The sequence below is a fragment of the Maylandia zebra genome, linkage group LG14, assembly GCF_041146795.1.
Source record: "Maylandia zebra isolate NMK-2024a linkage group LG14, Mzebra_GT3a, whole genome shotgun sequence".
In the NCBI taxonomy this organism is placed as follows: domain Eukaryota; kingdom Metazoa; phylum Chordata; class Actinopteri; order Cichliformes; family Cichlidae; genus Maylandia; species Maylandia zebra.
In genome coordinates this window covers 11,890,510-11,917,593 of record NC_135180.1, presented here as the reverse complement: position 1 = coordinate 11,917,593, position 27,084 = coordinate 11,890,510, and the positions used below count along the sequence as shown (strand labels likewise).

At 39.5% G+C, this 27,084-nt stretch overlaps 2 protein-coding genes across 5 annotated transcripts in view; both read right to left on the bottom strand.

Moving 5' to 3' along the window:
* Positions 1–1,099: 1,099 nt before the first annotated feature.
* Positions 1,100–27,084, bottom strand: part of LOC111500507 (von Willebrand factor A domain-containing protein 5A-like) — a 53,717-nt gene continuing 27,732 nt past the window's right edge. Inside the window, exon 17 of the mRNA XM_076873578.1 lies at positions 1,100–1,447. The gene's annotated coding sequence lies outside the window, so the exon portion shown is untranslated. The remainder of the gene's footprint in view (positions 1,448–27,084) is intronic.
* LOC112435897 (von Willebrand factor A domain-containing protein 5A) lies at positions 2,097–25,776 on the bottom strand. 4 transcript variants are annotated; one of them, XM_076892220.1, is made up of 23 exons: positions 25,608–25,776; positions 22,867–22,914; positions 22,080–22,282; positions 21,768–21,990; positions 21,031–21,197; positions 20,833–20,947; positions 20,545–20,693; positions 20,358–20,446; positions 20,124–20,268; positions 19,658–19,737; positions 19,453–19,567; positions 17,066–17,224; positions 16,877–16,980; positions 10,562–10,779; positions 9,873–9,899; positions 9,548–9,574; positions 9,225–9,251; positions 8,302–8,340; positions 6,763–6,801; positions 5,838–5,879; positions 5,074–5,228; positions 3,037–3,160; positions 2,097–2,930 (listed from the first exon to the last, which is right to left on the bottom strand). In XM_076892220.1, the coding sequence occupies exons 2-23, from the start codon at positions 22,904–22,906 to the stop codon at positions 2,851–2,853; spliced, it is 2,367 nt and encodes a 788-aa protein (XP_076748335.1). In that variant the 5' UTR covers positions 22,907–22,914; positions 25,608–25,776; the 3' UTR covers positions 2,097–2,850. The 4 variants fall into 4 exon arrangements, with proteins under 4 accessions (XP_076748335.1, XP_076748336.1, XP_024660683.2 ...); XM_076892221.1 differs by lacking the exon at positions 6,763–6,801 and having other exon boundaries at positions 25,608–25,774; XM_024804915.2 differs by lacking the exon at positions 9,548–9,574 and having other exon boundaries at positions 25,608–25,774.

The following is a 27,084-nucleotide window of genomic DNA, read 5'->3' as shown; positions in this document are numbered from 1 at the left end:
TCATTCTAAAGTGTCCATATGTGAATGTGAGGGCAAATGGTCTGTCTGTCTCCACGTGTTAGGCTCCAGTTTGAACTTTTACTATATTTCAGTTAAAGTGTTTTTATAAATTTGCATCACTGATTTGTGTCATGAAATTACCTTTCTGCCACAGCAACCAAAGTCTTTTTAATGACAAACCAGACTGCTGAAGCAGCAATGCCTCATAACTGGATATAAAACCTGTTTTTATTCTATCCTGTACTGTTGTCAATAGAAAAGTTAGGAAAATATAACATTTGAAAATCATTCGAGAAAATGATACTAAAATTAATATTAATATAATTATATTAATTAATACTATTAATATAGTTATTTTTAGGTGTGAAATTTGGGGGTGACATACACACATACACTCGACACTCTCTGCGTCTCTCTCACACACGTCTCACAAGAAGATTGTTATTTATGTATCTGTGCATTTTCTAGCATACACATATTGAATTATTCATAGGACTTTGTACAAAATATAAATGTCTTCCATGTGTTATATTGTGGTTTGATGTTTGCATATGTGGATGTTTTGTTTCTCATTTTTTTGCTTCCCCCAGACTTGGGCTATTCCAGATGCTCACCTGACTGATAGAGAATAAAAAGAAGCCAGTTGCTGTTACAGGGGTTGGGTTCTTTGGTGTGTTTTGGTGGGTACACTCATGCTTTCATTAATAAAGATTACTAGATGATAAATATTTTTGCAGCCTCGTGCCATTTTGTTTGAACCTATACGTGACTGCTGGCCAAACTGATATAAATAGTAAGTGAAGTAAATAAACTGCCTGTGGCTTCTCAGGAAGTCCTGCATTTGGGTCCTGTTATTCACTCAAACCTGACAATAACACATCACCCTGTTTTACCCACATCTGTAAATTTTCAGGCAGGGACGGAGACATCCTGTTACATTTACTGAGATCAGCAACAGAGTTTCTGAATCCAAACCTCAATAAAAATGTGAAAATGACTCAGCTTTTCCTTCTTTTGTTTTTACAGCATTATGGATTATAAGTTAAAGCAATTAATGATGCAGTGAATGGTGGTCAAAGGGTTGATCTTTACACAGAGCACGTCTGTCCCTTTTTATTAGCCCATTACAATTACTCCCCCATCACTTTAAAAAGGCAACAAAACATGCATGTAACATTTCTTCAGAGATGTAATTCAGTTTTAATTATATAGCGCCAAATCAACACAACAGTCACCTCAAGGTGCTTTATATTGTAAGGTAAATACACTAAGTAATACAGAAAAAAACCCAACAATTGAATGATCCTCTTTGAGCAAGTACCTGGCAACAGTGGGAAATAAAAACTCCCTTTAACAGGAAGAAACCTCTGGGAGATCAAGGCTCAGGAAGGGGCAGCCATTTGCCACAATTGGTTAAGGGAGAGGGGAGCAGGACAAAAGAAACACACTGTGGAAGAGAGACAAGTTAGTGTCACAATCTAAATGTTGAAGTTGGTCGACATTTTCAGATCAGACTTATGGTCTTTAAGCCAAGTTTAAAATTTGTTTTGAATGTCCTTGGTGTAGTTATTGATGTCATTTCTTTTTATGACAATCTGTTCTTAAATTGTGTTTTATTTCTCACAAAAGTGAAAAGATTGTGGAAGAAAGTCGAGCCAAAGAACAGAGTTGGCTCTTAGACTTCGAGTATAGGAGGCCCTCAGCAGAACTTTTAAAGAGAATAAGAAACACAGAAAACCTTAGATAAGGAGATGTGCTCTGTATGGAAGACAGTTTCTGCCACTAAAAAAAAAATTAAAAAAGGATCCATAACTCAAAATTTTGACTTATTTTATCGAAACTTTGACTTATTAACTCAAAATTTTGAGAAAAGTAACTAGAAATTTCGAGTTAGCACTGCTAATCAGTAATCTACGTGAATGATGTCATTTCCTTGTAACCTGAAGCTGAAGCCTTACAAATGTTACAGCTAAGCTACCGGTATTACATCCACTCATGAATGCACAGATTGCTGAGTATTTTCAGTGTGGCTTCAAAAATTATGAAATCCTTGTGTAATTAGTGGAATCACAAACAAAGAAATGAGAGACCAAACATAAATTTTCTAATTTTTTATGCTAAGTATTATTTGGAAAGTCATTACAAAACAGGCAGTTTTGGGAAATTCAGATTCAACTCGAACTACATGAGTAAGCAAACATGAATGAAGACTATGTGCTGCCTTAAGACGTTCAAGGATCAATCAGTGTCGATTAGCAGAATGAAAGTGTATTATGGATAAAATTGTAACTCCTGCAAGAAAAACAGAATGACGTTCTGTATGTTTTCATTTCAATTTGGCCATTAAAATATTACTTTTTTAAAAATAAAAGCTAGGATAGACTTTTTTGTTTAGAAGATGGTGTAAACACTGTAAATAGTTATTTTAAAAGTTTTGCTCTATTCACTCCAATTCACTGAGGACCATTTGGAAATGTCCTGAACTGAAGCCATTTTCAGAACTATAACAGGAAGGGAAAAGACTCTTCTTAGATTGGTTTTGGTGTTTCTGTGTGAAATCAGTAAAGGTATGAACATAATCGCCATCTAGTGGCAGAGAAAAGGAATTAAAACACTTTGTGAATGAGCTGCCACAGCAGTGGTCCAATCTTCTACTGTGTTAGGAGTATTCAGACAATTTTGACATACTTTTTTTTCCACAATGGTAAAACCAAAATTAGGTACATAATTCATGACAAATAAACATGTAAAAGGGGTTGATGATATAAAACAGCTCTGTATCAAAGGCAGTGTGGAGTAAGCAGACCTGCTTCTGTTCACTCTGAAGATGAAGCTACTTTAAGAAAACTCTCAGAGTCCCAAAGCTTCTTTCTTCACGCTGCAACCCAGCAGGACATTTCCAGCATCCACACACTCTGACACACACGGTGCTAAAAACACAACACAAATATTAAAATAATGATTGTGGGAGAAAAGCTGTAGAATGAAACAGTTTTTTAAAGCTGTTATTTTATCTGTTACAATCATTGCTAGTACCATTGTGAGCACAGAGCCACGAGGCAGCCTTCATAGCCAGAAGCTCCCACTCGTCCTTTGCATCCATCTTGAAACCATGAAGCCAGATCAGAGCCAGAATGGTGGCCCACACTTCACTGCTGGTCTAATTCCCCAAATCAAAATCAATCAAATAAACCAGACAGAACACACATTTTACTTTCTACAACCAGTAATATTACATATGTTTGTGTACTTCTTTGTCACACGGGGTCACCAAGGTGGGCAGCTCTGCATATTTGATTTGGCAGATTATTACACTGGATGCTCTTCCTGATGAAATCCCAAACTGTGATATCATAAATGCTCTAAAATAATGTGCTGAAATATTTTTACAACAACTGATGAAGAAAATAATACAAGGATTCACAGTGCTTATTGTCATGTGTCACAAGAGAAAAGGCATTTTTCTGTGCAATGAAATTCCTTCCACCCACAAATGTCGATTAATATATACAATAGAAATAGAACATATAATACAAATAGTACAAATAAAAAAATGAAGACAGAAAAGGAGACAAAATATGAAAATTTGAAACAGATGTGTGTAAAAGAGCTATAGCTTAATATGTTGGCTTAATATGTAAGATGACCAGACGTGCAAAAAAATTTTATTATTACTGTTCAGAATGGGTCAGCTGTTCAAGAGTCTGATGGCAGTGGGGAAGTTGTTGAGTCTGGATGTTCTGGATGTTCTGGCAGTAGTGCTGCCATACCATGCAGTGATGCAGCTGGTCAGTGTGCTCTCCACAATGCAGCTGTAGAACCTGCTGAGGATCTTGGCCGACATACCAAATTTCCTCAGCCTTCTCAGGAAATAAAGCCGCTGCTGAGCCTTCTTGACCAGCTGTGTGGTGTTCAGTGTCCAGGTGAGGCCCTCAGAGATGTAGACGCCCAGGTACCTAAAGCTGCTCACCCTCTCCACCTCAAGGCCCCGGATAGACAGCGGTGGGTGAGGCCTCCTCTTCTTCCTCGTGTCCACTATCATCTCCTTTGTCTTGCCAGTGTTGAGGGTGAGGTTGTTGTCCTCACACCATGACACCAGACTGACCACCTCCCTCCTGTAAGTCGCCTCATCTCTTCCAGTGATGCGACCGACCACTGCAGAATTGTCCGCGAACTTCAAAATGATGTTATCCTTGTTGGATGTGACACAGTACAGGGTGTACAGGGTGTATAGGATGGGACTGAGGACGCCAGTATTTGTAATAATGCTGGCTGAAGTGCTGTTGCCGATCCTGATGGACTGCCAGCCTGCCAGTCAAAAATTTCTGCTGCTCTGCAGTTTCTGGATAATATCAGACGCTGGTGCATCTCAGTGGGTGGTTAGGAGTATGATTACCACCAGTGTTTTAGGCTACGTCCACACTAGCCCGGATAGATTTGCAGACTGCGTTTTCGTCTGAGTTGCGCGTCCACATTGAAACGGCCCAAAACGCTTACGTTCCAGTATTGCGTATGCGCAAAAGCACGTGAGAATTAAAGAATTTGAAGAAAAGCTATCTGGAGCATGTACAAACTGATAATAATCTGTTTTAGGGCTGTCAAAATTGAGAGCAATCAAAACAACTGCTGTATAATGCCCTCCGCTATCTTTGTTTAATTGGTCACATGACTGCATCACATGACTAAAATGCGTCATCGCTTTAGAAAGTCTGCGTTTTTGAGTGTCCACACTGCGACGGGGCAGCTCCGTTTTGAAGTGTATACGTTTTCGAGAGCGTTTTCAAAATGCTGCATTTTTCCTTGAGGAAAACACTGTCTCAGTGTGGATGGGAGACCAAAGAAAACAATGTGTTTTCAAACGAAAACGCATTAGTGTGGACGTAGCCTTAGCTTCTGATATGCAGATGTTTATTCTCAGGCTGTGAGGCAGGCCTACATTTAGTTTGACTTCATCTTCTTTGTTTTATGGTGTATTTTTAATTATATCATGTGTTTTTGTTGAAATCATAGAATCAAATCTGTTTTATCTCACATTATCATTTTGTATTAATATTTAAATTGACAGCAGTGCACCTTTTCAGGCTTTGACTTTTCCACCTCCTCGTTGGTGTGTCCCAGTGCAGCAGCCAGAGCTGGATCAAGCAGCCAGCAGCCAGACGCCTCCTGCAGGGAGACTAACTGCAGCAAAGGGTCTCTGGGTGGCTGCTCAGGCACAGCAGCTGGAAAATCTAAGATGCAATAAAAACAAAACCCGATTATGGTGCTAGATGACAAACAGAACTCTACATGATAACCATAAATTACATCTTAAAACTGTAATAATTACATAAGAGCTCCACAACAAAATCAAATGTTTACAACAGTTCGAACTTATTAAAGAAAACTAAAACTGGCAGCACCATACCATCAGTTACTGTGGTTTTAAAGAATACCATCTGAAGGCAATCAAGCTGATGAAATGAAAGCTTAATATGATGTAAAGTATGTGTTTCACATGTTTTACAGAGAAAATATATGGTTTTATATATTAAATTATTTTAATCTGATTTATTGGAATATAAGACTTAAAGATTATTCAACAGGAGAAAACTGGATCTCAATATCAAAGCAACTGAACTAAACATTGTTATACAGTCTCTTCCACTAAGCCTTAAACTTCCTTCATATCTACCAAGACAATGCATGCTTATTTTTTCTTATTTTATTCTAACCCAGCAAATTATAACTGATGGTGTTACAGACAATAAGAAAATAAGAATTTCCATCAGTTAACCTTTTGAAAAAACACTCCTGTTAATTAAAGCTAAATACATGCTCTCATTTTGTTTTTTACTTACATTTTCTTGACTGGTTTTCTTCTTCCATCATTGGGAATCCATCTGAATTGGTAAACACACACACAAAAAAACGTTTTTGAGTTCATTAAAGAGAATTCCTCAGCAATAGTATCTGAATGCATGGATTTCTCAAAAACAGTCATATTCCAAGAAAAAAATCATAACCTTTTCATTTCTGATTTAATACTCATGGCCATTGGAGCAAATATAGGTTTGGAGTCTAACTTATTAAAGAAAAATAAAACTGGCAACACCCCAGCATCAGTTAAAGTGGTTTTAATGAATACTATCTGAAGGCAATCAAGCTGATGAAATGAAAGCTTGATACGCTGTAAAGTATGTGTTTCACATGTTTTACTGGGAAAATGTATGGCCAATAAATACATACATAAATACACATAATCAGATTAATTTAATGTGATTTATTGGAATATAAGACTAAAAGATTATTCAACAGGAGAAAACTGGGTCTCAATATCAAAGGAACTGAACTAAACATTCTCCAAAAAGTTGATTCTGTTCATCTGGACGTAGCGTTTTGTGGGAGAAACGTTTCGTCACTCATCCAAGTGACTTCTTCAGTCTCAGCTGAGTCACTTGGATGAGTGACGAAACGTTTCTCCCACAAAACGCTACGTCCAGATGAACAGAATCAACTTTTTAAAGATTTACTTCCCTGGATGATTGAGAATGCATCAAGATGAACTAAACATTGTTATACAGTTACTTCCACTAAGCATTAAATTTCCTTCATATCTACTAAGACAATGCATGCTAATTTTTTTTCTTACTTTATTCTAACCCAGCAAATTATAACTGATGGTGTCACACCCATTAAGAAAAAAAGAATTTCTTTCAGTTGACCTTTTGAAAAAACACACATGTTAAAACTAAAATACATGCTCTCATTTTTTTTAAAACTTACCTTCCATTACCTTTTGTTTCCTCCCGTTCATGAAGAATCCTTTTTAATTGGTAAACACAATGCAACATTTTTGAGGTAATTACACAGAATGCCTCAGCAATAGTATCTGAATGCATGAATTTCACAAAAACAGTCATATTCCAAGAAAAAAAAAATCATAACCTTTTCACTTCCCGATTTAATACAATGTAAGAAATGTGCACTATTGTGCCCCTCTGCCCTTAGCATACACACTCCATGATAATATTCTTTTGGCTGTCAGAGACACAAACATTCCCCTGACATACATGTTGCTATGGACCACATTACCAGCTCCTACATGTAATAGCTCACATCATTTCCTCTGTGTTTAACAGTCTGTGTATTTACAGAAACTGTACAAAATATCACATTGATGAAAACTGGTTTTGCTGTATTTACTCTTTTTATTGCTTGTTTGCTGCTCTAACTGATGCATATGTATGGAGAAAAATGTGTTCAACAAAGGGTCGATCCACAAGCATAAACTGAGCTCCACAAGTGTGCACAATGACACATGAGGACTCACATGTGCATGTTCAGTCCACACACTGAACCACACCTAAAACTATTTTTTTCCAAATGCGTACATCCTAACCTGAATAAATACTGAGTTTAAGTTCAGTGAACAAATCAGATCACTTTGACTTTCAAAAACTGTCTCACTCATACATACACACATACACACAGGTATATATGCTCTGAGCATGTTCCTGTGCTGCCATGATTAGTGCCTCTGTGCTGTCTTTCAGATCAGGACATCTGGATGTCGGCCTCTTCCTCTATCTGCCGGCGGTACACACCGTTCAGGGGACTGTCCTTCTACAACAGCCTCTTCCTCCTCTTTCTTGGTTTTCTGCTGCCTGAGGTATTCACTGAGCGCGTGGTCGGTTGTATTGGTGGATATTTGTTGTCTCATTCTGGACTGTGGCACTGACACTCACCAGTCCCCGTCCTCCTTTCTTCCACTTAGCATACAGCCTCAGGGTGCTGATCTTAGGGTGAACCCTCCATGCATGGTCAGGAGTTTCCTTATCTTGATGTCAGTGGCTTCTATCTCTTATTATCCCAGCCGGGTACCTGATCATGGGCAGGGCGTAAGTGATGATAGCCTGGATCTGTTCTTACTGTTCAGCTGACTCCTCAGGACCTGTCTGACCCTCTGCAGGTACTTGGTGGTTTCAGCTTTCCTAGCAGCCTCTCCACAGCTCTTAGGGTCCTGTTGATCTTGTACAGTTTTAGGCATTCCAGGATCCGAGTGTGGGGCTTGGTCAGCCAAGTCTTGCAGTCTCTATCAGTAGCTGGTGTTTTGTGCCTCTGGTATTGATGCCAATTCCTTTTTGTGCCCCGCTTATGTATTGAGCCATGTGCCTACTCATCTTTGCCGCTATGATGCCTGAACAGAAGCTTCCATGTGGTACTGATGCAGGTTATGTCCAGTAGTTGGATGGGCCCGGTCCCTTCTACAAACAGCTACACATTTACATAGATGTACAGATGTGTCATTTAGGTTTTACTTACCTGCTTCAATTTCCTCAAACATCACTGCGGAGTCACACACTATAACGTAAAATAGAGTTAGTGTTCCTTAGCAAATTCTTAAGAAATGTACTAACTTACTGATTTGTTGATATACAAATACAAAACAATAGTATAAAAGTATGTAAATGTACATCACTGTCACCTTTCTAATCAGAATCTTGATTTCTTGTAACAAATATTTTAAAGTCAATGTCATTTATTGCTTTTGGATCATCTGAACCTGACTCAGATATTCTGCTCTTAAATTTATCATCGTACTCTTTTTTACTCACATTCATCTGTCTGACAAAAACAGATTAATATTTCATCTTAACATGTAATGTCTCCACATCATACTACGTTTCTGGCTTCTGAGAGTCTTACAGCAGGTTAGAATATTACTACAATATTTAAACTGTATTTAAATCTACATGTTGATAAACACCACCTATATTTAATCATTCAAGTTCAGACAGATTGGCTCATTTAAAGGGTCTTTTTCATTATTTTTACTCTTTTGTGCAGTAGAGAAGAAAATGGCTCTTTATGGAAGGAACTACATGATCACATATTTAATATATTACATTTCTAATTATTTAATAATTCAAAAAAGTTAGTTTCACAGGAAGGAATTGCAGCTTGATTATGACGCTAATATGGAAATGTTGGGAAAATTAGACATTTCATTTGCTGTTTAGATCAGTACGTTTATGGCTTCTGAGGTCATTATCATGACCTGCAACTTATCATAAATGGTAGTATAAATACAGCCAATTACAACAACTGGGAAAATAAATACTGCAGCAACTGTGCAGTGAATGTTTGACATTTAACATTTCAAATACAAATATGTTGGTTTCTTTGTTTTTATTTTAGAAATGCACATGTGTGTAGATGTGTGTTGTCACTCAGCTTCTACTTACTAATCGTGGATGGAGCAGCCCTCATGACTATGAAAAAAAAAAAGTCAGGTTGAGGGTGAACATATAAGAGAGAAATAAAACCTGGCATTACCACACCGTTGATCTTTAAAATGTATAAATCAACCTTAAACAGGTTGAGGTTATCAGGTGAAGACTTCACTTTGGGACACAGCGCATTACAAAGGCTGTCACAGCAAATACTGCAGCTATTTGCATACAGTATTCAAATGAATTCAAATAAAAATGTGTGTTGGTCTTTTTATTTTTATTCGTCAGAAATGCATATTTGTGTAGATGCATGTTTTTGCTCAGCTTTTACTCACCACAACCAATTGGAGCCAATTCAAACACTACGCAAAAAAATAAAAGAAAAAAAAAATATCAGCCTGAATATTATTAGAGAAAAAGAAAAACAAAACACTGTCGATCTTTAAAATGTATAAATCAACCTTAAACAGGTTGAGGTTATCAGGTGAAGACTTCACTTTGGGACACAGCGCATTACAAAGGCTGTCACAGCAAATACTGCAGCTATTTGCATACAGTATTCAAATGAATTCAAATAAAAATGTGTGTTGGTCTTTTTATTTTTATTCGTCAGAAATGCATATTTGTGTAGATGCATGTTTTTGCTCAGCTTTTACTCACCACAACCAATTGGAGCCAAATCAAACACTACGCAAAAAAATAAAAGAAAAAAAAAATATCAGCCTGAATATTATTAGAGAAAAAGAAAAACAAAACACTGTCGATCTTTAAAATGTATAAATCAACCTTAAACAGACTGAGGTTATCAGGTAAGTCTTCACTTTGGGACACAGCCCATTACAAAGGTTATCAAAGCTATTTGCATACAGTATTGTATACTTACCATTTCAAAAAAAGTTAAAAACAGAAATTTTTTATATATATATATATATATATATATATATATATATATATATATATATATATATATATATATATATATATATATATTGAAATGCACAGATGTAAAATGATTTTTTTTTAAAGGTCCAGAGATTTAATGTCTTACTTTTTAACATTCATAGGCTGATATGCAAATATAACACAATACAAAAACACTGTTTAAAATATACTGTTTTTTTCTCCTGTCAATATCTTGAATAACTGTACCATATTTTTGCTACTGAATCTCATATTTTGCTTTAACCAACCTTTTTAAAAAAAAATTTGTACAACGTCTGGATCCTGTTAACTGACTCTGATAGTCTGCTCTTCTATTTATCATTGTACTCTTTTCATTCAAGTTCAGCTTTCTTCATCTTCAAACTGTGTTTGAGTATTTTAGTTTAAAAAAAACAACAACAACTCACGGGCTGTTGGAATATTTCTGCGCACAAGAGGTCCCTGAATCACTTCGCTGTTGTCTTTGTTGACAGCAATGAAGGCAGTGAACGAACTGCTCACTCCTGATTCGACACTGAGCTGCACCACCTTCTCCTTCACTCCATGTTGCTGTCCTCTGTGCTCTCTCTCCCCCATCTCCAGGGAGCGAATGAGAGTCTGAGCACCCAACCTGTGAACTGTTAGTCTGCAGGCAAGAAGGAAAACACACAGAATCATATGTCATATGTGATCAGAATCAGAATCACAATCAGAATACTTTATTAATCCCGAAGGAAATTAGGGTTACAGCAGGCAGCACGCTAATGGCGCATGCGCACTTACAAAGGAACCTTCTGACCAACTTTACACAAACATCACATTGGGGAGACATGTCAGAAAGGTAGGCTGATAGGAAAAAAACAACGAAAATACATAACATGAGGTAAGAGGAGGAGAAAAAAAACTCCACTCAGACTGAGCTCCTGAGAACAGTTTGATAACAGAAAAAACACCTCAGCACAAAAGCACATGACTATCAATACACCATAGAAACACAAGACAAGCAACAGGGGCGGGTAAAGGGTAAGAGAGAGCCGGTGTAGACAGCGCATCCGGTCCTGCAGCGTGTCTGCGCTGGTCCAGTCGACTGCCATCTTCCCCGGTAGGGCACAAGCATCGAAGGCGTTTGGAAAGGGAGGGGGGATCAGTGTGTGCATATCAGTGTATGTGTGTGTCCAGAGTTCAGCTGAGACAGTGTCCTTCGGCCCGCCAGGCTAAGTAAACAGTCTTCCAGCCAACCCAGGTGGCCTTGTATGGAATGGGGGGGAACAGTCTAAACACAGTCGTTATCAGGGAGTTTTATTCAGCTCCAGCCTTAAGGCCGCAGCTGGCGCCGAAGGGGTCTCCGCATGAAGTGATGGTGGTTTTTACATATATTGCAAATAGCTATGCTTAATACTGATCGAATATAATCAGGTATATTAAATGACTAATAAATTGTCTGTCTATGTATCAAAAGACCCCTCTGAGTGAAAAAAAATCAGGGAACAGTTAACCCTGCCTGGGCTAGGGTTACTGGGCCCCCACCTGTTCTAGCAGGAAGGGGTCATCCCTGACTGCAAACCAGTGCACAAAGCAAGATACATAAGCAAGTTTGATGAGGAAGAACTGGTCTGGCCGGCACAGAGTCCTCAACTCAACCTGATCAATGACCAACCTCACAAATGTCCATTTAAAAGAATGACCAAAATAACCCAAATTATCTGTGTATCTGAGCCTCAGTCTCAGTCTAACTTTGCTTTTTTTTTGTGGGAATGGAGTCTCTGCCTTTGATTCTGACAAGTAACTGCAGCTAAAAAGTCAACACTGTCACTTCATTTGATCATAACAAGTGTAGAAAAGCTCAGACTGCAGCGTAGAAGTTGCTGAAAGGGAGGAAAGCTACAATAAGCTGGAAGTGAGTCAAACATTGATTGGTAGATTGTTAACAATATTGTATGCAATTGTTCAGGACCACTGAGTCACAGGGTTAAAGTCTACTCATTGTGAAAGAATTTCTGCAAGAACACAAAACTTTGCACAGGTGTTATGAGAAGTTTACATACACTCATCAAGGGCATGAATTTGATGGTATTTCTGAGCTTTTAATGGTTTCTTTGGATTCTTGTTGTTCCAGGGTGGAATGATCCAAATTAGCTGGCTTATTCACATAGACTGTAATGTTTCTAATGTACAAAGAAATTATGTCATTCAGTTGTGTTGTGCATATGCATATTTTATATTATAGTTACACTGTGTACTGTGTGTTAGGCACTTTATTGATATAAGGGCAATGGAGTCCAGCACTCCTTCAAAGGCAGATATAGGTAAACAGCACTAAAGAGCTTTACTATTCAAAAGGTGATTAGTGCCAATTTCTGAATATTTATTTTTTAATTTCACAATATGACAAAATAAAGGATGCTTAATACTTTTTAACATGATCTTCTTAATAACAAAATTGAAAAAAAATTTGGATTTTGTTATTATTTTCCTTGAGTATTTCTTCTTCAGTCACCTTTCTCACTCACTATGTGTTAACAGACCTCTCTGGACAGAATCATACTTGTTATTATTCTCTGTCTCTCTTCCACAGCATGTCTTTATCCTGTCTTCCTCCTCTTACCCCAACCGGTCGCTGCAGATGGCCCCGCCCCTCCCTGAGCCTGGTTCTGCTGGAGGTTTCTTCGTGTTAAAAGGGAGTTTTTCTTTCCCACTGTGGCCAAAGTGCTTGCTCATAGGCGATCATATGAGTGTTAGGTTTTTTTCTGTATGTATTACTATAGAGTCTACCTTACAATATAAAGTGCCTTGGGGCAACGGTTGTTGTGATTTGGGGCTGTATCAACAAAACTGAATTGAATTGAAGAAAATGGTATTTCCTTTCAAATTTCATGTGGCATTGAGCAAACATGACAAGTCATGCCACAAAAATAATCAGTACGTTGTCTCTTCAAAATACAACAAATACTAGAGTGTCCAGAAGGTCAAATGGAATTTTTTTTTTTTTTTTAAATGTGTCAGTAAGTGCTGTGTGGCAGGAAGGAGTTGGACCCAAAATGCAGGCTCTCAGACTCAAGGGGTGAACTCAAAATCACAGCTTTATTGGCTGGCAAGGAAGACGCATTTAAAAAAAAAAAAAAAAAAAAAACTACACTGGGAAATCTAAGTTCAAGGAAACACAGGGACAGAGTAACACACCGCAATGAGGGACGACGTAACACTGACACAGAGACACACAGGGCTTAAATACACTGGGGAATAACGAGGGAATGAGACACAGAAGAAGAGCAGAGCTGGGGGAAATCAGAACTGACGAGACAAGGAAACAAAGTAGGGCCGTATTCAGGGTCTGCAGCCTTAAAGGCCACATTTTAAGGCCGATTACGTCACAGTGGCGCGCCGAAGGCTGTCCCAATTCAAAGGCTGCTCGAAATGCGTCCTTCATTTCCCTGAATTTTAAGGCTGTGGCAGTGTAGACTTCGTGGCCCAACATATCCCACAATTCATAGTGTGGCAGTCGGTGTGGATAATTTTGCCGCAGACGGCAGAAGCGGAGCGGCCGAAGAGTAAACTGTGAAAAGTAAGTACGGAATATTATGTCACTTATTTATGTGCGAATGTTTAATAATGAGGAACATTAAAACATTACTGTTGGCCACATGTCGCCATTAGCGATGTTTGTACGTTCAGCTTTTACTTGCTTTTAAAGCCTTTAAAATATAATAATACAATAGTCGACCTTAATCTTACAGAGAATGTGATGATTTTATGGATAATTAAAGTCAGTCATATATCCACAATCACAACAAGCTGAAAGTCAGTGATGCTGCTCGGTTTGCAGTCCTGAATATCACGGCACAAGCAGGATTCACTGCAATGTTAATGTTAGCTATGTTATATTGCTGCCTCTGTTCGGTGGTGTCGAGCCAAACGGACTTTAACGTGTGTTTGAACGAGCTGACGGTTCACTCGTTAAGCTGAAAGAAAGATGCTTTAATCACAGGAGTCACACATGTGTCCACTGTACCATCTGGGAACTCTTCTTGTTTAGCACTCGTAATAACACAAACACTAAATCCTCCTCCTCTTGTGCTGTTTTGTAGCAGTGTATACATCTGAGACTGTCACCTGTCTGTCTGCCCTGCACTCTCTCTCTTTGTCTTTCTCTCTGATTGTGTAATAAAAGTATGAACATGTGTTTATAAGTTACACTTGTGTTTGAATCCTGCAGCTTATCACACATTTGATTTCCATGTGTGACAACTGCAAGTATCTAGAGTGAGGACAGACTGAGGGATCCACTGCTGCACATCATCTGTGAGGCTTTGCACCCCTGATGATCCACCAGGACAAACTCAGCAGTGTTTGAGGAAGTGAAAATATGTTCTCCTTCATTTCTGTCAACCACACGTTTCCAGCTATCATAGTTGCTAGGCAACCTGGGCAGCGCGACGGAGGCTAGACCGTCCCATTTCACAAGCCTCGCACTTCCGGCCTTAGCGGTCTTTGAGTACGCGGCCCTTGAGGACCGTTGAGGCTGCGTACTTTAAGGCTGCAGACCCTGAATTGGGATACAGCTTAGGATACACTCACATGAGACACAGACCTTCAAAGTAAAACAGGAAGTATAACACTGAGGCGCGAACTTGACATGGTGGAGACAGAACAACTAAGAAACCGAGACATAACCATAAGGCAGAGGACTCTAAGAACCAAAAGACTAGAGATGATAAATAATACACAGAGTGAAATCCTGGAACACAAGAAACTGACTCAAGGGAGCAACAAAATACCAACCATGAGAACATAATTCACAATACAGAGTGACAAAAAACACAGGAAACTCAAAACATGCCAAGACACAGACCAAGAAACACGGACTTTACACAGAACAGAGGGGGCACAGAGAAACATGAGGGGCAAGGGATCAAAACTAGAAACCATAGAATAAATCACATGAGAACTCGACAAAATACTAAGAAAACTCACAAAGAACTAAAAACGCTGGGTCAGGAGACCCAGGACCCTGACAAAATGTTATTATTTGAAATGGAGTCACTTGGGTCTCACAAATTAAAAATATACATATATTCTATTTTGACAGGACAACCTACTGATATTTTTGTTTTAGCAGTACAGCGTAGTTCAAAAGAGCATTTTTTGAAGAAAATATCTTGTGTAGTATTTAATATTTGAAGTTAAAATTTCACAGTAGTCGTTATACGTGCCCAAAGTTTGTACCATAACATTTTTATGAAAATCATGGATGGTTGAGCAGAAGTCCTGTGTTGATTTCAAACAGAATGACCCATGAGCTGGGTTTGACTTTACTAACTTTTTGAAGTTACTTTTTAACAAGCAGGTAGTAGTTTGTGTAGTACAAGAAAAACTACCCATTAGCTTAAGAAATTCCCGAGCTGTCCTTAAAGTAACACCAAAGCTGGGTCCGCTCCCTAGACCTCAAAGAAAGGCAGAAATCCCACAGAAGGAAGCAGAGGCAGTCAGGACAAAGACAAGCTATGAAAGAGAGAAAGCAAGAGAAGTGCAGTTTGGTGTATAAACACATGGAGAGTGAAAATAAAATGCTCAGTGTATCATGGTAAGCCACCAACAACCCAGTTGCAGCATACCTAAGGGATGGTTTAGGGTCATCTGATACAGCTCCAACGGGAAAGTATTGACGAGTAATGTTAAAAATAGAGATAGTGCCTGAATTTAAATAGTGTTATGAATTAAAGAAAAAAAGAATGCTTGGACACTGCTATCATAATGGACAGGTTTTTGACAGGGCTCCCACAACTATGTCTCCAAACTAACTTCCTTCCAAGCCAAAGACTAGAAAATATGGTGAAGCATATCTTGCCTTTGGCCTCACCTGCACAAGTGCCAAGGTAGGTCTCCCCGGCAGAATTAGTTTCCCCTGCGTCGGGAGCAACCCTGGGCTCTCCAAATCACGGACAAACAGAATCCCACATTCTGGATTTTTAGTTCACAAAAACTTCTTATAATGACTTACTATCCCTGACATTTTGACACTTTATACAGTAAAGTTACAGTGGAATACAAATACTGACAGGCTGATCCTGCCACAATTTGTTCCCCCTGTCCAAATCATGGACAAGATTTTCTTGTAAAATAAAGAGGGGGCCTAGCAAAAGAAAGTTTGGGAACCACTGACGTAACCGCAGTAATCAGGCTGAAGGAGTCCTGACAGTATCTTGCACAGATTTCTTTCTGCTGCTGATGGATTTGCCTCTAAAAGTCAGACAGACTTTGTTTTCTTCTCTAAACAAACACTATGACAGTGTGCAATGTGCAGACAAGTCTGTCATTCTTTACAAAAGCAGGCTCTGAGGACACAAATTAGTTATTGTTGGTGATGTTCCTGTGTGTGTCAATCTGTTTGTTCTTAGTGTATTTTAGAGTAAAAGTGTCAGATTATTGCACAATAGTGTTTGGACTTGAATTCAAACAATGTCTCCTTGATTTCACACAAACGGCAGACTGAGATTACTCTGTCATGTCTAATATGTTTGTGATCAGTAATGATATACTATTATATGTTATGATACCCCTAATCCAAGAAATAATGATTAGGAAAAAGTGAAACATGTTTAAAACTAGACACACAGCATTAGGTTTGGGTATTATTAACTGTTTTCCAGTAAGTACAGTTACGTTTCTGAAAATACTGTTTTAAATTCAACACGTGGAAACTCACAATTCAAAACAGAAGTGTTGTTTGTGTTAAACTGCTTTACCCAGCGTCCTCTGCAGGTCTGAGACTGAAGTGCAGCTGGTTCTCAGAGGGATGACCTGCCAGGCTGTACTTCAGCGTCACACAGCCCTCTGCTGCCTCTGAGCTCTGACACAGAATTACAGTGTTAGAAGTCACGTTAATTACTGTCATCAAATACCTAAACAACAACATGAGAGGCTGCTGCTCCTACCTGTCCAGTGAGCTGGGCATAAATCAGTGACCTCTGACCCTGGAAAAGTGTTGTGATTGGTGGAGAGAGGACAGTGACAGACACTTCCTTTGGTAAATCCCATGTGACTGAGATGTCGACCACAGCTGGCTGCAGAGCAAATCGCAGCGACTGCATCACCTGAAAAATAATGAAAAACTCTCCAAATATACACAAACAGCTGGAACAGACATTTTACTCACTGCAGGTCTGATCTCCAATATGTATCTGCTGCTGCTGTAATGTTTAACTTGACTTATAATATTATTAATGTATATAACATGTTTGAACATACATACATGCACATAAACAGACACATAATCAACCATACATTCAGACATTTATTCCAACATGCAAACTATGGACCAAAATACAGGGGAAAAGATCAAGGGTAAGGTAACCAATGAATGCTTTCTCTCTTTCATAGCTTGTCTTTGTCCTGACTCCCTTTGTTTCCGATCCCAGTCCCAGTGTCGCCACCTCCAGCTGAAGAAAGGGAGAGATGCTTCCGTTGCAGAGAAATTTTCCAAATCACTTTATGGCGACCTGTCCAATTTGGCCAAAAGACTCCGCCCACTGGTAAATTCGGGCATACGGTTGGGCGAATCCCTCACTTCCACTGAATCTCTGCTTCTCCTTCTGGTCATCCTCAGTCTCAACTAGATCACTAGGTCACTTCAAGCCTCAGGAGCTGAGCAGAACCTAATTGATATTAGGTTAGCTAACGAGTTACATCTCCCTTTGATCCTGTTAAAATCCTCCCATCCCATCCCATCATGTCTGATCAAGGCCCTTGGTTTACTTCACAGGTGTGGAGGTCATTTTGTTCAGCATTAGGAGGCCGGGTCAGTCTCAGCTCTGGATATCATAGCCAGACCAGCAGCCAAACAGAGCAGATGAAACAGGAGCTGGAGGCTACACTTTGCTGTCTCACGTTCAACAACCCTTCAACCTGGTCATCATATCTCCTCTGAGTGGAGTATGCACACAACTCTCACACTTCATCCGTTACTGGTTTCTCTCTCTTTTGAAATCTCCTTAGGATACCAGCCACTTTGTTCCCAGAAACAGAGATAGAACTGGCAGTTCCCTCAGCGCAGCAGCAGCGATATCAACGTGTCTGGACACGGGCCAGAGAGACATTAGTCTGGAAAGATGAGCGCTAGCGCCGTTAAGCAGACCACCACAGACCACGCACTCCCAGGTAGCTACTTGGGCAGAAGGTATGGCTTGCTGCAAAAGATATTTCCCTAAAGTCACTGTTGCATTCACCCATACAAGGTGGGGCTCCATCATTAGCCCCAAGGTAGTTAAACTGAAGCTACCAGCATCTTGATGCATAATCAATCATCCAGGTAAGTAAATCCCCAAAAGTTGATTCTGTTCATCTGGATGTAGCGTTTTCAGTGGGAGAAATGTTTTGTCACTCAACTAAGTGACTTCTTCAGTCTCGGCTGACTGCAGGTTTCCCCAATCTTATAAACAGAACATTTGCATTATGACTGACACCAGCCCAGTGAAGGAACATGGGGTGGGAGGTCAGTTCCTTGATCATTAATGCAAACACTCATGAACATTGATCAACAACCACTGATCAATGGCCATGAGCACCATTCACAGAGAGTTGGGGAATGGCTGCAATCACAGCATTGTAAGATGGCAAAAGATGTACCCTTAGGCAATGTTCCCTCTGTGCAATCGCGCACTGCTGGCACAGGCTCCGCGCACAGAGAATCTGCGTTGCACACAAAAAAAATCTATCCTGAATTGAAATAAAAATAAATACGTTAACAATTCATTCTGTTTTGCAGAGTGAGTCAGTAAGTGACCGGTGACTGGCTGCTCCAGCCAATGATGCGATTCACATTCGTATATACGCAGCTAATCAACATCGTTGACAGGCTATGACAACGTTCTTATGTGCCGACACCGGTGTTTTAGCTAGCAAAGCAGCGTGGCTGATGTGCAGGATCTTGGATGTCCGCCGGCCTGGTCGTGGCTGCCAGTCTTGGGTAGACTGGGAAGGGTACTGCACCTCCGAGTAAAAAGACTGCATGTGTGAAATAATGTCAAGGAGATCTGTCGAGAAAATTAGTTTAAACTCAGAGAAGAGAACTGATCAAGAGACTTGGTCCAGTTGAAGACGTGCAGACTTTTTAAGCAGTCACTAGAATACATGGCAGGGAAAACAGGTTGAGGTGGATTAAGGAATCTGCTGATGGTGTCAAACAAAAACCTTTGATTGGATTTATTACCATTAATCAAAACAGCAGAATAAGATTGTGTCTTTTATGAGTTGGTTAAGTATGTTTAGTAAGTCCTTCATATGGTGTCATTATCCTCCTTCATAACTGTGTTTAATGTCTTACTTTTGGTTGCATCCTGTCAGTCCCTGTGATGAACTGAGCGTGACCTCCTCCTTCCTTGGCCATCCCATTGATGAGAGCAGAGCTGGCCCCTTCCCCAATCCCAAAAGAGAAACACCTGCAATAAAACAATTGTCTTTGAGCACACAGAGGACATGTTGGACATCCTAAAAACTGTGTAGATATAACTGTGGTTTTGTGGTTTCACCTGTGAGAACCTGAATTCTTCTTCACCTGATCAATCACTTCTTTGGTGTTCCCCACCTCTCCATCAGTAAAGACAAACAGCTAGAGAGGAGAGTTTACACATAAGGACATATCACCAGACCCACAAACACACAGCTTGTTCTGAGAGCTGAGTTAGTTTTCAGAAATAGTAACTGGGCTGTGTTTTATTAGTGCTTTTCTACTCTGCTTGAGCACTCAAATCTCTTTATGCAACATGTCTCATTCACCTATTCAAATAAAATGGGTGAATACAGGCCCTTTTTTCTATGGGTTTCTATAAAGCAGTAACATGCACATACTCACTCTACATCATGCACATTGGGATCAAGAACACATTGCCATGCAGCCAGGAATCGAACCACCAATGTTCTTATGAGCAGATTATCTGCTGCACAACCTGTCTGTCAGGTTGTGCAGCTTTCCTAGTGTCCCACTTTATGTGTTACCTGTCTGGGCTGATTGGGAATGCAGGGCTGGCTGTAAATATGTTTGATGGGCTCCAGGATCTCTGTTCCTCCAAGATCAGCCTCCATCTGCTCAACTTTCTTCAGAGCCTCCTCCATGGTCTGCTGGCTGTACTCCACACTCTTACTGCCATCACATAAACACATGCACCAAAACATCCATTAAGATAGCTTAGCAAAGACAGCAGGGCCTTTGTTGTTGTTGTTGATACTCACAGGAAGATGTGTTCATATCTGGACCCAAAACTGTAAATGTTGAAATAGCAGCCAATTGGTAAACTCTTCAACAGGAGCAGCAGAGTATCCTGAAGGGAAGAGGGAAAAGATGGTGAGGCCACTGTGTGAGAGGAACACTGTGAAAGAATATCTATCTAATATGAGTGTAAGAACAAATGATGGATACCTTGGCACTGCGGATGCGAGTATTACTCATACTTCCAGATCGATCCATTAAGAACACAAACTCTCCACATGAAGCCGTTGAAGACATCACAGACTGGGGGAACTCAGGGTACAGACTCACCATCACCACTGGATCACCCATCAGAGAGCCTGAGAAATCAGAGACAGAAAAAACTTAAAACAACATCGCCTTTAAGTGTTTATTCAAACATATTGAACTCCTGAGCTGATGAGTAAAGATAATTTGCTAATAAAAATGTATCTAACAACCTCTTCCATTTTCACTCACCCGGCTCAGCAGAGGCCTGTCCTGCCTCCACCACAGCAGTGGGCTGGTGGGCGTCTTTGTAATAAATCAGCAGTTCAACATCTCTGTCAAACTTGTATCCTGCAACCAGCTTGACCTGCACACCACAAACACATTCATATTTATTCCTCAGTAATAAGCAACAACCACACACAGCAGACACATCAGCACTCTACCTACCGTGGCCTGGGTTTGATCAGTGTTGAGGTACTGCAGAGGGTCCAGGGAACAGTTGGACTCTACTTTAGAGATTGGACGAGGAGAGGACACTCGGGCAGAAAAAGACAGACTGTAGGGCACCAGAGAGGCTGGAACAGAAGTCACCTGGACACCTGCACCTTCACTACCTGCACACAGTATCAGGTTAGAAATGCTGTAAACAATAAGGCTGCTCACAAGAAAAAACTTCAGCTGCTAAAAACCTCTGCTTCGAATAAGGATTTCAGTAAAATTAGGTATTTTTAAAAAACAGTTCTATTTCAGCTGTTCGGGAATAACTAGATTATCAGAGTACAAATGATAGAGAACCATGCATCTGTGTGAGCAGCTTTACAATTTAACAGCTGTACTCTGTGTGTTTTGCAAATGTTCCACATACTTGATCAATTCTAATAGCAAACTGTAACATACACAAATCCCCATAACAATTTTATATATTCAAATTTGACTTGCAACATATCAAGCTGACAAGAAAATCTGAAAAGTTACAGTCTGTGGTTACTCAACACATCTGCCTCTGGTTTCTTACAAAGTTTATAATATGAAAAATATCTATATCACTTTTTCTTCTAGAAAATGAAGTTGGATCTTGACTTAATTTTCTGCCATACATTGTATTCTGTCAGTGTTTTCAATGTTTGTTAAAGACCTAATATGGTTTAAACATTTCTGGTCCAAGTATTCTGAAGTTGTCCTACCCTGAGGTTGGTATCGAGGGTTGAGCACAGCAGGCAGACAGAACCTCAGACCATCATCAGCCTGCACAGCCAGCTCAGTGACGTACTCCAACCTGATGGAGGCGCTCTCTCCTGGAGGCAGACTGCCCACACTCAGAGAGAATATATCTGGACTCTGATCACTCTCCTCCAATAGGAAGGCCTGCTGACCGGAGCTCAGAGCATCATCATACTCCTCACGAGCCTGAAGCACAGCTGACACATTTCAGTGACATTCACTGTGTTTATTTTGAAGCTCACTTATAATCAGGTTATATTTACTGTCCAGCTCACCTTCTGTTTCTCCTTCACCTCAGCTACAATCTGCATCTGTCCAATCTGAGCGCTGAAATGACAGACAGCAGCATCTCCAGGCAGAGGGAAGACAAAAACAGCCTCTAATGGTTTGTCCTCCTTGTTCTCATAGTTCAGAGTGGAGACCACTGTAGCCACATGGTCCCTCACCTCCAGCTCCACCTCAATGCTCTTCAGAGGAACTGACAGACAAACAGAATTAGAATAACTACATAAACCATACAGATGTTTTGCAAATGGTTGATTCACAGATTGTGTCTTGTGTTATATTTCAGCCACACAAAAGTCAACTATTAACAAGCTGATACTTAAACCTGACTGTTCGATAGTGTCGCAATGTGTATTTATTTTTATTCATATTGATTCATTTATTTATTTATTTTTTATCAATTAATTTTCCTCTTTACTTTTCTACTACAAGGATATACTCTGCATGACCCGTAGCCATATGTAGCAGCAGCCCACTGCCCAGGATGCATATGGTCAACTTTACCAACTTGTACAGAGTGAGCTTGCTGCCATCCTGAACTCTCCACCAGTAAGTGTGGGAGACCCAGACGTTTTTATTATGTATGCTTTGGCCAGTAGAAGATGAAAATGGCCACGAACCTCAATGCAATTCTCATGTTGATAGTTGAGTACAGCCTCAGTCAGGGTGAAACAATTATATATTATTATTTGTTACTACAACTGATTAAAGTCTTTACATTTGAATGTTACATGAATGAAAAGAGTCTGCAGAGAAAACTTTATTTCCTGTCAGTACCTGGTTCCCTCTGGAGAGTTAGCAGACCACAGCGGTTCATAATCGTTCCTGTGAAACAAAAACATAGCGATATTAATATTAAACACAAGAAATATTTCTCATCTATGCAGCCTGGAACAATGCTCTACTTTATATATTTTATATACATATAAAATTCTGCATTTAAGAAAACGTTTCCTTAAAACAAAAACTTAATATGACATTTAAAGGGTTGTTTTTGTTGTTTTTAGTTTTTTAACAAATGAAACAAAAACATTGGAGTTCATTTTAAAAGCCCTGTATTGCTTTTCTTTTGATTTTTTTTGTTATTGCTCATTAATAAGACAAAAGTATTTCTTATCTGATTAATCAACGGTATATTCGATAGAATTATAATCTATAGCTGCAGCATTAGTTGAGTTTGAGCATAACTGTCCTTTAACCTCTCAGGAATAAAAACTTAACTGGTAAAAACAAGAACTCCAAGAGCTTTATTTCGCTTAATTTCCTATGTGTGTTGGGGGCAACAACAAAGGACACAAAGATGCGCTACCGTAAAGCTTACTGAAAAGGCGCAAGCAATTTAACCGTCGGATAAGAGGCGGCTGACTTCACCGTGGCACACGAACGACGGGGGAGGGGGGGCTCTACTGGTAACATGGCGCTTCTTATGAATACAGCGCAATCCATTCAAACACTTTATCAGGTGACAATGATAAAAGGGTGATTAGAAATAAATCTATAACAGAATATGCGCACACAGAGCGATGAAATAAAAATCTTAATTTAATTTAGCTACTATTATAACGCTGAGTGCACTCTCAGTGTTGCTGTTTATTTCTAATATGGCAGCTGCGCATTAGAGCTCCGAAACTTTAAATATTAAAACATCAAGGGTTACTTTCGCTTAGATGCTTCGGTTTGTCAGCAGATCATATCAAATTATCACCGAAAAATATGAAATTAATTATCAGTTGAGTCAATAACATCGACCAAATAGATTTTTATTTATTGAACTGAAATCCTTAACACTTAGACCCCCGGAGAGCAGTCATTTTGGTTTTCTACCTTAGACCCCTGCGGAGTCATCATTTTGCGTTTCTACCTTTAAAAGCCGGAGAGCAGTCAGTCAAATGCTGGAGTCATTCATATGTATATTAGGTCGTTACCTAGGAATTCTAGGTAACGACCTAAGGTAACGACAAGGTACCACATGTGTACCTGTAGCAGTGAACACATCGCACAGTGGCCTGATTTTTTTTGCATCTGTGTACTTGGATTTTAGGTCGCAAGCCACCCAAAACTTGCTCCATGCACCACTCAGCAGGCCATTTGTAAATATGTGTACAAATGGTTGGTTTTTTGTACTGTTTTTATCAATAAATGTCAGCAACAAAGGACATACACCCATGTGTGTTGATTTCTCCCTAAGATGGCAAACTGAAACACTCCAAGTTGGTGACTTTTGGAGATTTGTTTCCCTGGATGATTGAGAATGCATCAAGATGAAACACAAAAGGAAGCTCACCGCTTTTAGCAGCTCCCCCACCCCCTCAATCACTCAGTGAGTGATTGAGGGGGTGGGGGAGTGGAGTGTTTCAGTGTTTCAGTTTGCCATCTTAGGGAGAAATCAACACATGTCCTTTGTATGTCCTTTGTTGCTGACATTTATTGATAAAAACAGTACAAAAAACCAACCATTTGTACACATATTTACAAATGGCCTGCTGAGTGGTGCATGGAGCATGTTCATTGGTTCATGGACCTCCCTGAACTAATGGCATTTATGGCAGCAACAAAAGCGGTGAGCTTCCTTTTGTGTTTCATCTTGATGCATTCTCAATCATCCAGGGAAACAAATCTCCAAAAGTCACCAACTTGGAGTGTTTCAGTTTGCCATCTTAGGGAGAAATCAACACACATGGGTGTATGTCCTTTGTTGCTGACATTTATTGATGAAAACAGTACAAAAAACCAACCATTTGTACACATATTTACAAATAATGATAAAAAGTGAGTGAGTACATTTCAACATTTTCAGTAAATGCCATTAGTTCAACTCTGCAACTCTGAACAAATCCTGCTCCTGACCAACGCAGTAGAGTGCGTTATATAGAGTGCATGCTTTATGGGAGCGGTTTTCTTAAGAGAAAACAAATTCCCCTTGACCCGTTAAATCGTCTAAACGTCAATGACTCGACACGCGTCTTACTAAGATTGCGTCTTCGCTTCTACAAAGATTCGCATTAATGTGAGGAATCTGTGACTAGAAAAATATGGATTATTTTTACACGGAGTGAAATGTTGAAAAACGCCACCAGAAAACCAGTTAAGATGGAAAACCGAGGACTTTTTCCATGCGTTGATAACTTCCAGTCAGAGGATTCACTGTGCAGACGAAAACTTGCATCTTTCTTCTTGTGACAGAGTGACTGTGCACCTGGGCAATAATAGAGAACTACTGCCTTAGGTTCTTAGGTTCTAAAAGTTAACTTAAGGCAGTAGTTCTTTTTCACAAAACACAAAACTATTTGAAATTGTTTTGAAACAGTTTGGAAACTTTTTTATTTTTGACTTTGACCCGAAAGCATTTTTTTTTTAAAAGGCAATAATGAAAACTGAAACAGAAACCAATGATGTGACATTAGGAATGAACTGACGGACAAACTCATGAAGAACGGGATGGTTAAAATCCACCTGTCAAATATGAAAATATGGCACTCGAGACCCCAAATGAAGAATCATGCGCAATAGAAGCTTACCTGTGTGGACAGGTAGTTGTATCCGGGCAGGCTGACTACAGCTCTTTTTCCTTGTAGTAGTGTTTACACACCCCGTTGCAGAAACAAGTCACTGCTGTCGGATACGTCCCAGTTCCTTGTTCTTCCTCTTCTTCCAGTTTAACGGCAGCTTGCATCCATCGAAGTTGCATTACTGCCACCCTCTGCTGTTACTTAGACTGCACTTAGTTCTTTAAATCCTCTTCAACAATCCCGTTCTTCTCAGAAACCGAAGAACCACTCCTTTCCTTTCATGACATCTTAGCCAGTCAACCACCTTTTCAAACCTGAGTTCCCCCCTAATTCCCAATTCTACCCTCATCATTCTCCTATGGTTATCATACCTTCTGCAGTTAATAAATACATGCTCAATTGTTTCCATAACACCACACCAATTACATTACACAGCCCCGTTAAATGTTTCCCCATCCTAAAAAGAGTGCCATTCAGGAAACAATGCCCTGTTCTTATTCTACACATAACAATCTCCCCCCGCCTATTCATTCCCTTATTTCTTTTAACTTCTACTGTATTTTGCATCCTATACAATTCCATTTCCTTGTTGTCTCAAAAAAACGGTATGTACTGGGTGGGCGGAGCTATAGCTTGTTTGTTTTCTTTTTGTTTACTTGAGAATACCTTCTGTGAGTTTCATTTTTACTTTGCAAAAGCTCTGAAGTGCTGAAAAATCTTACTCAAAATAATTGAGCTTACTCTTCCACGTTATTCTGTAATTTACTGTGCATACCTTTCATTAATCAGCACAAATAAGGTTGTATAGTTGGCTTACAGATCATAGAAATAGTTCAAAAGAAATTTAAAGAAATACTGATTAAACAGCATTTATAACACTCAGCACCGAACTGAAGGCAGTATGGTGTAAGTAGATCTGCTTCTGTTGAAGGTGAAGGCACATTAAGAAAATCCTCAGAGACCCAGAGCTTCTTTCTTCACTCTGCAGCCCAACAGGACATTTCCAGCTTCCACACACTCAGACACACATCTTGCTAAAATAGAAAAGTTATTATGAGAACAAATCAAATAAAAACATACTACAGCATCAAACAGTGTTTGAAAGAATATTTTATTTGTTGTTCTCATGGGTACGACCATTCTGAGCAAGGAGTGTCTGTGTCTAACAGACACTACATATGAGATCTTATATGTAAAAAAATTTTTGCAGCCAACATGAAAATGGTAAATAAAGTTTTGTCTATGACTTTATTACTGATGCTCATCAGTAAAACTCCCAGGCAGACCCACTATTGTTATCATCAACACATTCCATTTGTTTTGCAGTTTTACAGCAGAACCGTGCTGGAAAACTAGCTGCACAGTTGATGAATGACCTCTTTTTAGTTTCAAAGAGACATGAGGGATACTTCCCAAAGTCTGACCTGCATCGATCCATCCGCTCAGTGTCCATGGTTACCATATTTGCTGCAGAAGTTGCTGTGAA